Source organism: Plecotus auritus (assembly GCF_963455305.1).
Source record: "Plecotus auritus genome assembly, chromosome: 5".
Taxonomy (NCBI): Eukaryota; Metazoa; Chordata; class Mammalia; order Chiroptera; family Vespertilionidae; genus Plecotus; species Plecotus auritus.
This window is the reverse complement of record NC_137776.1, coordinates 143,072,247-143,091,263: the sequence shown is the minus strand read 5'-3', so window position 1 is coordinate 143,091,263 and position 19,017 is coordinate 143,072,247. Positions and strand designations below refer to the sequence as shown.

The following is a 19,017-nucleotide window of genomic DNA, read 5'->3' as shown; positions in this document are numbered from 1 at the left end:
CCAGAAGACATCTTTCATTGTGCTATTAGAAGCAAAATGCAAAAAGAAACTATCCAAAACGGAGATACACACTGACTGATACTTATCACACTGAGGTGCCCATGACACATATCGGAAAGCAAGAAAAGAAAGAGCAGTGTCTTTAAAAATTAAAAAGCAATTACATTTCTTCATATTTTTCTTATAGTTAATCCATTTTCCTACCATTTTATATTTATCTGGATAACTTAAAGTGATTTTTCCACATGGCTAAAATTGAAGTAGACTTTTGTGGATAAACTTTGAATACCTGTTGGCCTCACACCATTCAAATTTCTGACTGAAAAATGTGTGTCATCCCCTTGAACTGCATTCAACAGAAGCCACCTGCCAAGACTATAAGCTGGTCTCCAGGTCTCAGCGCTCGAGCAAGCGCTGGTACAATATGCACAGCTTTCTGAGCTGTAACCCCAGACCCGGGGATAAATAATTGAGTGAGGTCTATTTAATGACAACGATACCTGGCCTCATAACTCATTTATCAGCCGCTCCTGTTGGTAATTAGAATAATAAGGTTTCATGGGCTTTCAAGAGTGCTTTCACAGTTAGGTGAAGGAGCACACTTGGGCCTAACTTACAAAATAGATAATTTACCATAACACATGATACAACCCTGACTGCCCAGGGGAATTAGGCTTGCTAAATTGCCTTTGTTACATTCTCAACCCAGGAAACATGTTCCCTGTTTGGGTTCCATTAACTTTCCTCTTGTTTTCAGTTTGATAGTATGATTGAGCAACCAGTTTACTGCTGAGTAAATGAAAGACATTTCAAAACTTGTCTTTAAAGCAACTGCAATCAAAACTTGTATTCTTGAACACTTCCCAGCAAAGGGATAAGCACATTTGTTAAGTTGTATGAGTTCCCTGTAAACGCTGGAGATTAAACCCTTAGGAGATAACATTGGCATATATGTTCTCCCATGCAGTGGGGTTTCTTGTTGTTTTGTTGATGGTTTCTTTTGCTGTGCAGAAGATATTTATTTTTATGTAGTCCCATTTGTTTATTTTCTCCTTAATTTCCATTGCCCTAGGAGCTGTATCTATAAAAATATTGCTACGACATATGTCTGATATTTTGCTGCCTGTGGTTTCCTTTAAGACTTTTATTGTTTCCCATCTTATGTTTAAGTTCTTTATCCATTTTGAGTTTATTTTTGTGTATGGTGTAAGTTGGTGGTCAAGTTTCATTTTTTTGCATGTATCTGTCCAATTTTCCCAACACCATTTATTGAAGAGACTATCTTAACTCCATTGTTCTTCATCTTTGCTCTTCTTTCTCAGGATTGCTGTGGCTATTTTGGGTCTTTTTTATTCCATATGATTTTGGGAGAGTTTGTTCTAGGTCTATGAAATATGCCATTGTTATTTTAATGGGGATTGCATTGAATCTATAGATTTATTTGGGTAGTATAGGCATTTTAATGATGTTGATTTTACCAATCCATGAACATGGTATATTCTTCCATTTGTTTATGTCTTCCTCTATTTCTTTTTTTAATGTCCTATCATTTTCCAAATATAGGTCTTTTACCTCCTTAGTTAAGTTTATTCATAGGTATCTTGATTTTTTTGTTGCAATGGTAAATGGGATTTTTTTTTAAATTTCTCTTTCTGTAAGTTCATTATTGGTATATAAAAAAGCCATAGATTTCTGATTTAATTTTGTATCCTGCTACATTGCTGAATTCATTTATTAACTCTAATAGTTTTTTGATGGAGTCTTTAGGGTTTTCTATGTACAATATCATGTCATCTGCGAATAATGACAACTTAACAAAAGGAAGATAGGACAGAGGATCCAAGATGGTGGTGTAGGTAAACACCTAAACTGCTGCCTCGCACAACAATTTCAAAACTACAACTAAAAGACAAAACGTCTATCACATAGAACCACGGGAAAGCTGGCTGAGTGGAAGTTCTACAACTAGAAGGAAAGAACAAACAGCATTGAGAGGTGCACAAGTGCTGAAAAGCTGAGGTACGGAAGCGCGCGAATCGGGCTGGCGACGGGCGACAGGGAGCGCTTTTTTCAACCCAAAGGGAGACATGCTCCCTATTACTCCAAACTCCAGTTTCCGGGGAGACGCAGGGGACCCAAACTCCTATAAGGAGAAGCTGGACTGTCTGCCGTGGGGTCGGAAAGTGAGGGTGGCTTGCTTGCAGGGCTGCACCCAGGAATAATTGTTTACTGTGCTGGGGCGCTGGAGGCGGGGACAGGTCGGTCAGAAACTAAGAACTGGCTAACTGGCAGCCATCGATGTTTGCCACACCCTAGCCTAGTCACACCCTGAGACCCCGCCCTGCATAATCTACAAACCCACCCAAGCTCCAAGCAGCGGCTTTAGCATATGAATGACCTGTCTTATCGCAGCTTAACCTAGCAAACTTGCAGCCTGGGTCAGACAGCTCCAAAACCTCCAAACCCCAAGCAAAGAGGAGAAAACTGTAGTTCTCGCTGTAGCGCCTGCTGGGTAGCCTCAGACAGTAGCTGACCTGCACCCCATTGGAGATCCAGAAGCCAGTGTACCTAGTGGTCAGTATGAGACACCAGATTTCAACTCCTCACATCCATAAGTGACACATTCAAGAGGCAGACTCAGTGAGCACCAAAGCCCCACTGAAACAAGTCCTGCCCCATAAGCCTGTCTCCAGCGCAGCAGTTCTTCCATTATAGACATAGCGGGTCCTCACAGCCAATTGGCCTGGAGGTCAATTCCTCCCAGTGTACCAACAGCAATCAAGGCTTAACTACACCAAGACTTTGCACTCAGCCCACAAAGGGGTGTACCAAAGGCGTCCACCTCAGGTGATTGGGGAGGCTGAGCTACTGGCCGCTATAGGTCACCTACCACACAAAGCCACTCCATCAGCACAAGGAAGCAGCAAAATGTGGAGACAAAGAAACATGTCACGAATGAAAGAAATGGAGGAAAGCAAACTACTGGACGACATAGAGTTCAGAACCACATTTATAAGGTTACTCAAGAATCTTCTAAAAACCACTGAGGAACGTAGTGAGACCTTTAAGGATCTTAATGAGAATGCCAAAAAAAATGGAAAAGGACCAGTCAGAAATAAAGCATACAATGTCTAAAGTAAAGAATATACAGAAACTCACTGTAGATCAACGTACCCCAAGAATCAAACCAAAGATCTGAAATATGAGGAAACAAAAAACACCCAACCAGAAAAACAAAAAGAAAAAAGAATCCAAAAATATGAAGATAGTGTAAGGAGCCTCTGGGACAACTTTAAGCATACCAACATCCGAATTTTTGGGGTGCCAGAAGAAGAGAGAGAGCAAAATATTGAAAACCTATTAGAAGAAATAATGACAGAAAACTTGCCCTACCTGGTGAAAGAAATAGACTTACAAGTTCAGGAAGCACACAGAACCCCATACAAGAGGAATCCAAAGAGGACCACACCAAGACACATCATAATTAAAATGCCAAGGGCAAAAGACAAAGAGAGAATCTTGAAAGCAGCAAGAGAAAAACGGTTAGTTACCTACAAGGGAGCACCCATACGACTGTCAGCTGATTTCTCGGCAGAAACTATGCAGGCCAGAAGGGAGTGGCAAGAAATATTCAAAGTGATGAACAGCAAGAACCTACAACCAAGATTACTCTACCCAGGAAAGCTATCATTCAGAGTTGAAGGTCAGATAAAGAGCTTCACAGACAAGATAAAGCTAAAGGAGTTCATCACCACCAAACCAGGATTACATGAAATGCTGAAGGGTGTTCTTTAAGAAGAGGAAGAAGAAGAAAAGGGTAAAGATAAAAATTATGAACAACAAAATGACATCAGATACATACATACCAACAAAATCTGAAGAACAGAATGGACTGGTGAATATAATAGAATCAGGGACATAGAAAGGGAGTGGACTGACAATTCTCAGAGGGAAGGGGGTGTGAGGGGTGTGGGAAGAGATTGGACAAAAATCTCACACCTATGCATGAAGACAGTGGCGGGGGGGTAAGGGCATGGGGTGGGGTGGGGAATCAGGTGGAGGGGAGTTATGGGGGGAAAAAAAGAGGAACACCTGTAATAATCTGAACAATAAAGATTTATTTTTTTAAAAAAAAGGGATATAAACAATCAATCAAAAATGGGCAATGGACCTAAATAGACACTTTTCGAAGGAGGACAGAAGGAAGGCTAAGAGACATATGAAAACATACTCAAAGTCACTAATTATCCGAGAGATGCAAATCAAAACAACAATGTGGTACTATCTCACACCTGTCAGAATGGCTATCATCAACAAATCAACAAACGACAAGTGCTGCCAAGGATGTGGAGAAAAAGGAACCCTCGTGCACTGTGCTGGTGGGAATGCAGACTGGTGCAGCCACTGTGGAGAACAGTATGGAGTTTCCTCAAAAAACTGAAAATGGAACTCTCCTTTGACCCAGTGATCCCACTTCTAGGAATATATCCCAAGAAATCAGAAACACCAGTCAGAAAGGATATATGCACCCCTATGTTCATAGCAGCACAATTTACAATAGCTAAGATTTGGAAACAGCCTATGTGCCCATCAGCAGATGAGTGGATTAAAAAAACAGTGGTACATCTACACAATGGAATACTACGCTGCACTAAAAAGGAAGGAACTTTTATCATTTGCAATAGCATGGATGGAACTGGCGAGCATTATGCTAAGTGAAATAAGCCAGTCAGAGAAAGATAAATATCACATGATCTCACTCATATGTGGATATAATGAACAATATAAACTGATGAACAAAAATAGATCCAGAGACAAGGTAACACTGAACAGACCATCCAACCTCAGAGAGAAGGTGGGGTAGAGGGATGGTTAGAGATCAACCAAAGGACTTGTATGCATGCATAGTAGCATAACTAATGGACACAGACACTGGGGCGGTGGGGGCTTGTCCTGGGGGGTGGGAGTGGCCAGGGCAGTGTCAATCGGGAAAAGAGACATATGTAATACTTTAAACAATGAAAAAAAAGAGAAGGAACTCTTACCATTTGCAACAGCATGGTTGGACCTGGAGAGCATTATGCTAAGCAAAATAAGCCCATAGGAGAAAGATAAACACCACATGATCTCATTCATTGTAGAATATAGTGAACAACATAAACTGATGAACAAAAATAGATCCAGAGACAGAGAAGCATCCAACTGGCTGTCAAATCTCAGAGGGAAAGCAGGGGAGGGGGGAAGCATAAGAGATCAACCAAAGAACTTGTATGCATGCATATAAACATTACCAATGAACACAGACACTAGGGGGGGTGAGGGCATGTGCTGGTGGGTGGGAGTGGCTGGGGAGAGGTCAATGGAAGAAAAAAAAATAATATTGTAATAGCTATGTATGGGCCAGGGGAGGTACTTGAAATATCAGGGGGACCACTCTGTAAAATATATGATTGTCTAACCACAAAAATAAATTAATAAAAAATAAAAAAATAAGCACATTTGAAAAATTTGACCACTTGAATTAACTAAAAATTAGAACTTTGATATCCCTAAAATATCAAAGAAATTTGGGTAATTGAAAGAAAATTGCAGTGGTAAAAGCTAGTCTAATGTGCAGAAATTAAAATAATGACTATAGGCTTAGCAATAAACTCCATAGTTAGACTGGTAGAATTATTCAAAATCATTCTAAAACAGGAAGTGATTCTTCAAAACATCCTATCTAATAAAGAAGGAATATGCTAATTGACCCTCACACTGTCACAAAGATGGCAGCGCCCACAGTCAATAAGGAGGGAATATGCTAATTGACTGTTCTGCCCTCAAAGATGGTGGCACCCACAGCCAATAAAAAGGGAATATGCTAATTGACTGCCCCACCCTCAAAGATGGCGGTGCCCACAGCCACAAGATGGTGGTGCCCAGTCCCCTCAGCCCTGCTGGGGTGGCAGGCGTGCAGCAGGGCCACCACTCTGTGCACCTGCCTCCAGAGCCCCCCAGTCCCCTCAGCCCCCCAGCTGCCCAGGGCTGGCACGAGGTGCAGGCAAGCCTCGAATGGCGGCTGCCCAGGGCCACCCGAGGCTCAGGTAACTAGGGCCGGCTGAGGCTTGCACTTGCGCTGCTGGCAGTGGCAGCAACAGAGATGTGATGGGGTGTCGCCTTCCCTTGATTGCCGGGTTGCCTCCCACCCCTGAGGGCTCCCGGATTGTGAGAGGGGGCAGGCTGGGCTGAGGGACCCCCCTGCTCCAGTGCATGAATTTTCATGCACTGGACCTCTAGTGTTTTTATAAAGGGGATGCTAGTGGCAGTAATTGTAATGGTTAAGATGCTCAGTTGCTTTCTCTATCAAATAGAGATAATAACAGCTATTCCACTGCGTTTTTGCATACTTTATAGAAAATAATGCATGCATGTAAGAATGAGCATAATGTATGTAATATGTTCATGGCAAACAGTAAGGGCACTATAAATAGTACTCTATATACTTGTAAACTTGATAAATTGCCTTTGGTGAATAAAAACATCAGAAACAATCTGAAAACAACAAATAAACAAAGAACAAGCAAAAATTTGCCTCTTCATTTATATTACCTCTATGAATAGTCTATATGTCTAGCTTATTTTAGTGTGCTTCCATTTGTGTAGCACCACTTCACAGATTATATATATGTATATATAGTATATGTTATTACATATTACATAGCACATATCACACAGCACATATCACATACCATATACAATATATCATATACAGAGAGAGAAGAGACAGAGACAGAGAGAGAGAGCCAAGACCTCTAAAGTTTTTATTAGCAATAAACTTTAGAATGATCTGTGCACAAAGAGTTCTTCAGGCAATTTTTTTACTAGCTCTGATGATACTCATGGAAATGTGTGAAAGCTAGATGTTAGTGTTGGTGAGTAACTAAAGTAATGCTTGGATAGGTCAAATTTATATTAAGTTCAAAGTTACTAACCATGGAAATTCTTCTGACCTAGGAGGGCTTCTTTGCTCCTTGGCGCTATGAAACAATGCTCATTTTCATGGCTGCCTTAAATGTCAAATAAAGATTCCAACACAATTTTGGTTATACGCTAGAGATCAGTCAAGTATCTCATAGTAATTTTAGATGAATCAAAGGTGAAATGACATAGTTGGACTTGAGTGGTTTAATAAAAAAAAGAAAGCACATTAGATCCTCTTTGACTCACTAATTAAGTTTCATTCTAATTCTGCTCTGTACATGGTTAATTTAAGATTCAATATATGATTTAAAATATATTCCTTTGTATTATAATAGAAATGGTGTGGGGAGAGAGGATCATACAATTTTCCCAAAAGCTAAAGCTTTGCTGACTTTGAGATATTGGTCACAGCACTAATTCTTTTTCCGCCACAGAAGAACACCAAAAAATTCTAAGATTGTCAGCAGAGATAATGTACAACAAAGTTACATAATGAATTCTTTCTCAGAGGAAAGAATTATAGTAACTTTACAAATATCTCCCCAGATAGTCTTATTAATCTCTATAGTAAGAATTTTATTTAATTTTGCTTTATTTTTGTCTTTGTTTTAATGAATCAATCCAGCATGCAATTAGCAACACTAATACCTGATATTATGTGGGCTTTGAACAAGTAGGCCATATCCCTAAGACATCTAGGTATATTCCAGCCTACATTACTGTTTGTTTTGTTTTGTTTTGTTTTGTTTTTTAGCAGAAATGAGACTTGGGAAGAATGTGATCATAAAGTCACAAATGAATCTTAAGATCAGGAGTCCAAGAGGAATCAGATAAGCTAAGTCTAAAACTTACCTCAACTACTCTCATCACTGAAGACTTGCAAAATGGCAGTGTTCCCCCACTCCCCTAGACTGTGGGAAAACTATTCTCAGAAATAGATAAAAATAGCACTGAAAATATAAATTGCTGTACATAGCTGTAAGAGGAACCCATCCAAAATTCTGGTCAATACGCAAATTTGTTTCATTTTTATCATACTTTCATTCCTCCTTTTAGCTGGCCATTTTTTTCTATAAGTATTTATTCAGTATGTTTTATGTTCTTAGGAATGTGTTCAGTGCTTTGAAAGAAATAAAAGAAACATGTAGATTCCTTCCTAAAGCTTAAACTCTATTAAGAAAAATGAGTTATAAGCCCATAAAATTGTTATATAACAGTGCTGTGCAGCCTTGAGGTGAAAAGGGAATAGATAGGGGAGGCCTGAGAGCTCGTTGAGGATATTGCAGACGGGATAAGAATTAAGCTAGACATTAAAGGGCTGATAGAATTTGAGTAGGCAGAGAAAGGCATTCTAGGCATCGGTTTGCCGGAATTTCCCTAACAAAGGAGATATTTCCACCACGAATCACATATACAATCTTATATTCTTAGATACGCTAACATTCAGCTCTTCACAAGGCCATTTACAGGGCTTGATAGACAGATTGTGCTAATTCTGGTGGTTCATGTGTATTTTAATCAAATACATCTAATCACAAACATCTGAATACTGTGAAACAGGAGTATGCACAGGGTGCTGCCTCAGAGTGAGAGGAGCCATTCTGCTTTGAACGTCTGGGTAAAATATTCCAGTACAAAACTTATGTGTTCATATTTATACTTTGATAAGCATGTCTAAGTATTCTGAAATATTTTTTCACATGTTGTATGGTAATATTTAGGAGTGCTAAAAAGCCTTCGTTTTCTGTTAAAACTGGGTGTCCTGCCTTTTGATCCATGAGTGGGCAAGAAATTTAAAATGATGGCAGTTCAATGAGCTCTGCAAATAATTGACTACCTGGGAAATGTGATTGTTGCCCCAGGACGAACTTAGATCTGAAGGTCTGTCCTCAGCACTTGGCAACACAATACCCACAGACCACACCCCGCTCCTATGCTGTGTTGACTTGCAGTCTTAATATTCCAGTTTCCTCCCATAGCTTCCCTTCTAACTTTTCCTGATCCCTGTGACCAATCACTGGTCAAAAAGAACTATAGCAGTGTATACATAAATATCAAAATTAATCATCCAAGAGGTCACATATCTTTATGTAGATACCAGAGTGTGTATGTGTAGTTGTCTGTGCAATAGTATATACATACACACATTTGTATACATGTGTATATGCAAACTCATGCATATATATTGTAAAAGCATAATTAACATGACTATTTAAAAAGAAGTGTTTATTAAATTTTCAGCACTGCAAAAGGGAAACTTAGACAAATTATATTTGATATATAAATTCTTTTCTTTCTTTCATATAATTTATGATAATCTAATATAATGTTTTCCAAATACTTACTTTCAGTATATGCATTTCAATGAGACTTAACCACTTTTATTCCAAGCAGCAAGCTTAAGTCCCCCAAAATAGTATTCCACTTGCCATTCCTTGGTCATATACAGAAAGACATCCTCAAAAATGCCTTGATTATTCTCTTAAAATAAACCTAATCAAGTAAAGGGCTATCTTCACAATTAGTACCTTATCTGAGAACTGGATGACATTCCTCCAAAATAACCAGGTAACATTTCTCAAATGAATCTTATTTTGTACTTATCGAGTACACATTTGCTATTCTTTTACTGTGATTTCTTCCTAAGTAATTTTAAGTGATAATTAATGAATTTCTCCGTTTCATCACCCTTCAAGAATAATATATTTATAGATAGCTGAAATTCTAAAGAGTGCAAGTTAGGTAAATTGCTATCAAAAACTGGAGGGTAGAGTTCCCTGGCAAGCTGCAAAAAACTGATGTTACCATATATAACACACTAAATGATAAGACTCTAGGAAATAAAGTACAATGAAATGAAATTAAGATAATAGTAACCACACTTTATCTATCTGGAAAAAAACTTTAGAACTTTCCTATGTCTAATATTTTCTTAATTATAATTATTATTATCTTACAGTATACTACGGTAGAAAAATCCCTGTTTATTTTAATTTGGGGGTATTTGAATTCTGGATGAGTAGATGTTTGTAGAAAGTAGTGAATAAGATTGATTGCCAAGATTCTTGGAAAGTTTCTTTCAATATTAGCATTTTTTAAGATCAATTTTCCCAGTATCATTATACCAACTATCTGGGCAGAATGTCAGGCTGATTTAATGAGGCTGTGTGCTTGAGATTTTGAGGTTGGTGCAAGCATCATAAATTCCTTAACAACTCTTCCAAAGAGATGAGCCCTGTGGGCCACCTGAAAAGGCTACCAATTCAAGGTGAAGAATAGAACATTTCCAGGTAACTATGGTAAAATGGTGCAGTATAGTTAAGAAAGATTAAGTAAATTATGACATAAATAAAGGAGGAGAATTCTTGGTAGGGTTAGGGTTAGGATTAGGAGCTTGAGGGAGGCAACCGATCGATGTATCTCTCTCACGTCGATGTTTTTCTCTCTCTTCCCCCCCCCCCCGCCCTCCTTCTTCTTCCCTTTCACTCTGAAAAGCAATGGACAAGGTGTCCTGGGGGTGAGGATTAAAAAAATAAAAAATAAAATAAAATGGCTTCTATGCAACTGCCAGTCCCATGCAACATTATACTTGGAGTGTACCCTAACGTGTAGACTCATAAAGTGTGAGAACTGCTCCCTCCCCCAGATAAGCTGCTTTAAATATCTAGTTAAGTGTTGCTTTTTAAAAAACTGTTTTTTTATGTGATTAGGCACAGAAGCATTTTTATTTCAAATGAATGCTTTATATGGAAGTACATTGTGTAGAAGAGAGAAACCGTACATCTCCTGCTTGAAGTTGGCATTGTGACCGAGCAGCCCTCTTCCCTCTGCCTCCCTTGGGTTGAAACCACTGGAACTCTGAGGACAGCTGTTTGAAAACCTTAAGCCACAGTCCGACCCCTTCATTTTATAAATAAATAAGCCCAGGCTCATTAGAGATAGAGCTTAGATCAAAGTCCATGTCTCTTTAATTTTCAATCCAAATCCTATTCTATTCTACTAAAACAAAATAAAGTGGTTACTTATTTAGGTTTAGTCATGAGGGCTTTTAATCTACAACCTAGAATGTTCTGATAGAGTGAGAGGTTTTAGGTTTCAGGATGAGTAATAAGTAGAGCTGTTATTTTCCACCCAGGTGTTGCATTTCACCTGTGGTGGCTGCTACCTGGTTAGTGTGGCCACCTCTACAGGCAGGACAGGTCTATTCATCAAACATCTGAGTTAAACCCATAAGAATGAAGAGTCTAAGGCAATCAGTGTATTTGAATTTTGTATATCAAAATGAAACATGGGCATCCATTTATCTACTGTTTGACAAGTGCCTACTAGGTATCAAGACTTATGCTGTGACCTTGGGCAAGTTTCTTAACCTCGGCATCCTTGAGTTTTCCTGACCTATAGTGGCGATAATAGTAGTAGTACTTCTCAGAGTTATAGAAAGGATTAAATCAGTTCATAGACCTAAAGCACTGAGAATGGTGCCTGGTACATACTAATCATTTTATAAATGTTAGCCTTATTCATTAACTATCATAATCTCATTTATCACTTGCAACTATCCTTCAAGGTATTATTCTTTCATATAAAGAAAACAAAGCTCAGAGAGGATAAATTAAAAAAATTTAAGAATGGGAGGATGCAGGGAGGTCGAGTAAGGAAGAATGTTATATTAATGACTAGCTGACAGTTTCAAGCACCCGTTTGAATGGAAATGAAATCCTAAAAGTAACTTTCTTGGCTTCACTGGGTGTTTCATTAATAAATCACCAGGCCTGGTCAGCCAATGGGCAGCTTCCAGAAATACTGGGTCAAAAATTAAAGCAGTCAGTATCATGGCTAAATAAACATTTTTGGCCCTAGCCGGTTTGGCTCAGTGGATAGAGCATTGGCCTGTGGACTGAAGCGTCCCAGGTTCGATTCTGGCCAAGGGCACATTCGATTCTGTTTGCGGGCTTGATCCCCAGTGTGGGGTGTGCAGGAGGCAGCCAATCAATAATTCTCTCTCATCATTGATGTTTCTATCTCTCTCTCTTTCTCCCTTCCTCTCTGAAATTAATAAAAAACATATATATTTAAAAATAAGTAGTAAATAAATAAACATTTTTGTTATCCAAATAAATATTTTTTAAGTGGCTTCTACCACCCTGGCTGGTTTTTCTCAGTGGTTAGACTGACAGCTGTGGACAGGAGGGTTAGGGTCAGGGTATTTCCCAGCTACTAGCACATGCTCTGTTCTGGCACCGTGCTAAGTGTGTTACATGAATTACCTCACTTAATGATTCCCATAACCCTCAACATTCATAAAATTTCATAAGGAATCATAAGAACTACATAATTCATTTAAAATTGCACAGCTATTAAGTGGAAGACGTGAAATTCAAGCTTAAGTCTGAAGCCCATGTATGCTCCACTGCCGCACATGGGAGAAACAGGCCAGGGGGTGTGGGAGATGGATTTCTAGACCTCCAGCAGGTGGAAAGGGAAGAGATGCTCTTTGGCATTCTTACGCAACTGCATACCATGCTTTGAAAGGTCACAATATTATCACTTTCCCATTGTGTGACTTTCTATTTATAGTCCCCTATGGTTCTCAGGTTTGGGGATTTCAAGACCAATAATATTTCAAAATATATTTTGGGAGTCAACGTAAGGCTGCCAACCTTCTATTTTGCCAAGTAAAGATATTTTTAAACCTATCACTTAGCATCATTGCCACTTCAGTGAATGAAAACTTTTAACACACACAAGCGCACATGCACACGTATTTGTAGCTCTGTGGAACTAGGAATGCCACTTGCCTTTGCCTTCTCTCGTGGCTGGTGCGTACATGTGCACACGAAGGACTTCCCAGCAACAATTGTGTGATGCAAAGTGTGCTGGGAAAACCATTGTTTGAAACTTGGAAAACCTTACTCCACAACACAAAACAATACCATTATAAATGATGACTAGGTTCCCTCCTGACAGGGTAAATCTAAACTATCTTATTTTGAATTTGAGGTGAGGCCCCAGAAGGTTAAGCAATTTCCTAAAATAACACACAAGCTTTTTCAGAGCCAAGAGTAGAAGTGAGTTATCCTGGTAGCTACTTCGTTCTCTTTTCATCACCAAGGACAATAATACTATCATTTTCACTAGATATCCTATCTAATACAAGGGTAATATGCAAATTGACCATCACTCCAACACACAAGATGGCCGCCCCCATGTGTTAAAGATGTCGCGACCCACAGGTTGAGAACCACTAGCAGGGTCGCCTAAGACCATTGGAAAACACAGATATTTACATTACAATTCATAACAGTAGCAAAATTACAGTTATGAAGTAGCAACAAAAATAATTTTATGGTTGGGGGTCACCACAACATGAGGAACTGTATTAAAGGGTCGTGACATTAGAAAGGTTGAGAACCACTGCTGTAGAGAAATAAGAGTGTGCAATCTACACAAACTTGTAAAATTCAAATACATCTTTTTCAGAGGGATAGTAATGAATGTATTAAACTAAGGAAACTCTTAGTTCAAAGAATAAATGATCAAAGGTGACCACAGGGATGATAAGACTCCAAACAATAAATTTGCTTATAGTTTTAAGTTTGTAGTTATTAGCCCAGCCTCTCTAGTGATATTATATATATATATGATATATTATACATGTATGTATGACCATGATCATTACATACAATGAGTATTATATTATATTGTAAGTATTATATATGTGATATATTATATATAGCATTATAAGTTAAATATAGGTAATACACAGAGGATTTAGGAGACCAATACCAAAGAAAGCATTTCTAATTATGAAAAGTGGCATCCTACTTGAGAACTTCAATTTTCTTCTCCATTTTCCAAGGCTTGCATTTGACATTAGCAATCATTTGTCTTTGCTCATCTAACTCTGCCTTCAATCTTTCCAATTCCTCTTCATCAATTTCATCATCTTCATCCCTTTAAAAAGAAAAAAAAAGTAATAAATTTATGTCTTACTTGACTTTCAAACTTAAAGAAAAATGATATCAGAACCTCAGTCATTTATCAACTTGGCTGTACATAGTGGCTGCTGATATCCATAAGCATTGGGGCTTGCCCCTGAACACAGATTCAGGATTTCTGGAATTTCCATAATTTTAAAGAACAGCATTTACGTTCTGATGGCCTGAAACTAAGCTGTTCTGATATAAATAGTCCACAGACTCACACTCTCAGAATAGTTACAGATCTATCATTCAGATTATTTTCTCTCGTCTTTGTTCCTTATACACTGCCCCTACTAATTCCACATTTCATTTTTAAACTTTATTTCTCAGTAAGGATAGTAAATAAGAGATGAAGATGTCTTTGAAGTGCCCTTAAATTTTTTAAGTTAGCTTTGACTCGAGAGAGAGAAAAGTTGAAATAGAAAAAAATTAAAAATTTGTTTCTCGAAGCTCACTTAATCTTGCAATTAAGCTCAAAACTTCAATTGATAAAATTCAATTTGAATTATATTTTGTGGAAGTGAGTCCTTTGAAGAGGCCTTCAAGGGAATTTAGTTTCTTACTGAGCAAATGAGATATTTCTTTTCTCTTCTGTGTTCCTTGTATTGCTAAAATATTATAGGGTCCAGAACTCGAAGAAAATGAAAAGAAAACATGAGCAACATAATTTTAAATGGAGGAATGTAATGCCATATTGTAGAGATCAATTTTTTTGGTAATATTATTTCTTCAAACTCACCTTTTTGTACTTAATATTGCAATGCTGGGCCTGGGATTCTAGGGCACATTTCTGCTTTGTCAGCTGGCTCAGTACTAGGTTGGCAATAGGTTGATACTAAGAAGGAACTTGGTCTTTCCTTTAGTTTTCTGTTTGCTCCTCGGGGGTGATGCTTCCTCCTTATCAAAGCTTCTCCCCTCAAAGAGCTTCAGGCCTCCCACAGCTGCACAGGACTGTAGTTGGCCAGTGTTTCCAACATTAGCAGAATGAGCTTTATCACTTGAGCATGTCCCATCTGCAGTGGTTGATAGCTCTGTAGGTCCCTTCTCCATGCTTCTCAGTTTTAATTTCAATCTCTTTTCATTGTTCCTGTAGCCTTGCCCTTGGGTGGTAGCTATTTCCTAAAGTTGCTATCACCATGATATGTTATTGCTCTCTTTTCACTTTTCCAGTAACCTAGTTAAAAATTATTTATTATTTATTAAGCAGTCCCTCTGTTAAGTGCTCTCGGTTCAATTAACTTGAAATTTTTTTCTACTAACTAGACCAGCCGTGGGCAAACTACGGCCCACGGGCCAGATCTGGCCCGTTCGGCTGTTCTGTCCAGCCCGCGGAGCCGAAAGAGCGGAGGGTTCTCTTGCTCTCCCCTCCACTCCTTTACTTTGAATTTATATTAGTTCACACAAACACTCCATCCATGCTTTTGTTTCGGCCCTCCGGTCCAGTTTAAGAACCCATTGTGGCCCTTGAGTCAAAAAGTTTGCTCACCCCTGAACTAGACCCTCACAAAGACATTGGCATCTGACTCAGAGTTAGTCAGAAATATGTTTTGCTGCTCACGAAGCTTTATGACTAAACACAATAGGAATATGGCAAAAGCTGTTTTTGAAATTTCCAGCTGAGAAACATGAGGACATACCCATCCTATATAATAAAAGCCTAATATGCAAATTGACCTAACGGTGGAACGACTGGTCGCTATGACGCACACTGACCACCAGTGGGCAGACGCTCAACGCAGGAGCTGCCCCCTGTTGGTCAGTGCACTCCCACAGGGGGAGCACCGCTCAGCCAGAAGGCGGGCTCATGGCTGGTGAGCGTAGCAGCAGTGGCGGGAGCCTCTCTTGGGAGGGTGGACAAGGTAAAGACTTAAAGGGCGGGACCCCTTGGGAAATGGCCGACTGCCAGCTTAGGCCCACTCCCCAGATTCGGAAATACCCTGAGGGTCCTGGACTGCAAGACACACCCCAAGTCGGACATACCGCGAGAGGTCCCGGACTGCGAGAGGGTGCAGGTTGGGCTGAGGAACCCCCGCCCCCCCCCCCCCCCAGTGCACGAATGTCATGCACCGGGCCTCTAGCAGTTTTATGAGTCACCCTATAAAATGACTTTATAATCTCCTCTCTTCTCACTAACCCATTGGTTTAATCATATCATGATTACTAAAACAAAATTTCATATTAACCTTCCCAAATAGCACTTGCTGTTGACAGTTAGGTTTTTGGCCAATTCAGATATTTTTGCTTAGAATAGTTATACTGACTCAAGAGAACTATAAAATAACACTCAACTAAAATGCAACTCTGATTGTCATTAGGTTGTTTCTGTTGTAATTACTTGATGTTTATTATACAAAAATCTTACGGTGACATAAGGTGACATGAGGATTTTTTTAGTATTTCTACAGCCACAGTTTGCCTTTTAATTTGCCAAATTAGAATAATAGTGAGTTGGTTTGTCTGGGAGAAAAAATACATTTTAGTAAAAATTATTGTTTTAGTAAAAATTACTCAAAATATTATTTCCATGTAGACATAGACTAAACCTAAACTATATAGATAATTGTTTTACTGAAATCTTTATGGAAACTATCAAAAATGGATTCAATTAGAAAACCAAAAAGGATTTAAGGTTCATAATTCAATTGCTTGATATTTTAAGTCTTTACCTTGTCCACCCTCCCAAAATAATTCACAATATTTACACTTAAGTACTTTAGAGCTTACCATTACTGAGTGTCCATTAAGAATCATACAAAACAGTACCTAATTTAATCCAGCATCATCAAAGAATGAAAGAATGATCTATTCAATATATAGATTTACCATGCAACTAAAGCTTATTTCTTTAATACAAATTTTTAGAAACCACTTAATAGAAACTTAATTATATACTTTACTGATATCTTAAACCCAGTACATACTTTATATGTGTAACCTATCCAAATTCTATGATTCCTTTAAAATGATAATATTTTCAATGACCCCTTTTCTGATTATCCCTATGAGAATAGTTTTCTCTTCTCTAACACTCCTAACCTCTTTGTACTTCTTCTGTGGCACATTTATACTGTCTTGTTCCATAATACTTTGTGTCTACGTGGTCTCTCCCTTATCTATCGTATAAACTTCTGGAGAATGCAGGCAATTGCATGTTCATATCCATATATTCCAAAGATGAGCAAATTATCTTTCACAGAAGTGGAACTGGATATTTATTGAATGTGTTTACATATAGAATTTTTTTTTTGGATGATGTGTTATCATTATTAACCCAGTGCTTGAAGTTTACTGAAATATAACAATGTCTTCCAGTATGGTATGGAAAGACGTTTATTCCTACATTAATTGATCCCAGACTGGTACATTTTTAAAGTTTTTGTTGTTAATGGTTGATGGCTGCAGGTGAATCATGCTGTGCTACAAGGTATAGCTGTTGGATGAGCTACCTTCACATACTATTAAAATGTTATTCACCAGTAATTAAAATATTATTCACGAGTATTACAGGGAGACAGCTTTTCTAGGAACCACTCAAAAAAAAAGTGCTAATCATATTAAAAGAATATAGCACAAACATGCTTCATCTTCTAAAATTTAGGGCTAATTTATGCAAGCATAGCTTTCTATCTTAAGTTTGATTTATTTAAACAACAGTTGCTAGGAAAAAGGAGGCATAATATGCTGAATTTCTCACTGCTATGAACCTATTACTTATTCATTTAAAACTGGGTCAGAAATAACCTGTAATATTATTAGAAATATTCCAAAATGTCTAACAGGGCAGTGTTTTTTAACCATCTCCAAAGATAGCATTATAACCTTGGTTTTAGTTGGTTTCAAATGTTTGGTCAGCAACAAGGAAATTCCCTAAGGTGTTTCACTTCAACATTTAAATTTTAAAAGACCATGAATTAATTAACCTAAATAAATGTGCTCTGATTTGCCTACTAATCAATCTTTCTCAAAATATATTTGCTAACACATTTTCTTTTTTAAATGATACTTGTCTTCAAAATTAACAATAGAAAATGGACTTTAAACAGATATCAGAACTATCAATCATTCCAAATAATTTATGATACTATTCAAAATAGTTGCACAAATTTTAACAACAGTATTATAACTGGCAAAACCTATGAAGACAAAGTTCATTTTAGCTAAGTATGGCCCTGTGGAGGAGTGGGGAGGTAGGGAGGCAGGGGTGGATTTCTGAGAACCATCTAAGGATGGACACTGTCAAAGGAACAAATTCCCTCAAGCAACAGGGGCCAAGACCTGGCTGATTCTTATGGTCCTAACCCTAGAGATTGAGCAGTTGACATGAGTGCCTTAAGCAAACTGAGAAAGCAGAGAAATTCCCACCCAACTCACTTTTCTAAAAGGACCTCTCATAAGTAGAGAGGAAAGGCAAATTCTAGAATACAACCTGTGTCGTGCATATGTACTGGTGATGTTTTCTCAGTGAAATACTACTGTCAGATGTATAAGCTTTGCTAATAGAAAATATTACTAAAAAATAAGTATTAAGACATGGAATGTAAAGTATGTTGTTTTTTTATTTTTAAAAGGAACAAAGCATAAACATATTTTAAAAGAAAACACAAAAAATGCCAGCCAACTCTGGCTGGTGTGGCTGGTGGTTGGGCATTGTCCCGTGTAGCACGAGGTTGCTGGTTCGATTCTCAGTCAGGGCACATGCCTCAGTTGTGGGCTCGATCCCTGGTAGGGGCTGTATAGGACGCAGCCAATCGATGTTCCACTGTCATATTGATGTTTCTCTTTCTGTTTCCCTCTCCCTTCCTCTCTCTCTAAAAATCAATAAAAATACATTTTTTTAAATGCCAGAGTCAAAATTTAAAGTAGGTGGTGTCTGGGTTATGAAAGAAAGAAGAAAGAGAAGAAGTTTGGGAAGAAGGAGAAAGAAAAGAAAGAGAAGGAAGAAGAGGAGAAAAAAAGAGGGAAATTTAAAAACATATATTAATAAAAATATAATAAACAAAGGTTACTCTTTTATTTTAAAAGGAACCACACTCTATTAATACTAAGCTTCTCTACCTGACATAATTTTCAT

General features: G+C 38.2%; 1 protein-coding gene across 2 annotated transcripts in view; it reads right to left on the bottom strand.

The window, feature by feature from the left end:
* Positions 1 to 19,017, bottom strand: part of TMC1 (transmembrane channel like 1) — a 241,810-nt gene that overhangs the window by 80,879 nt on the left and 141,914 nt on the right. For both annotated transcript variants that reach the window (XM_080668801.1, XM_080668800.1), the window contains one exon: positions 13,789 to 13,917. In XM_080668801.1, coding sequence (XP_080524927.1) covers positions 13,789 to 13,917 — 129 coding nt within the window. The remainder of the gene's footprint in view (positions 1 to 13,788; positions 13,918 to 19,017) is intronic.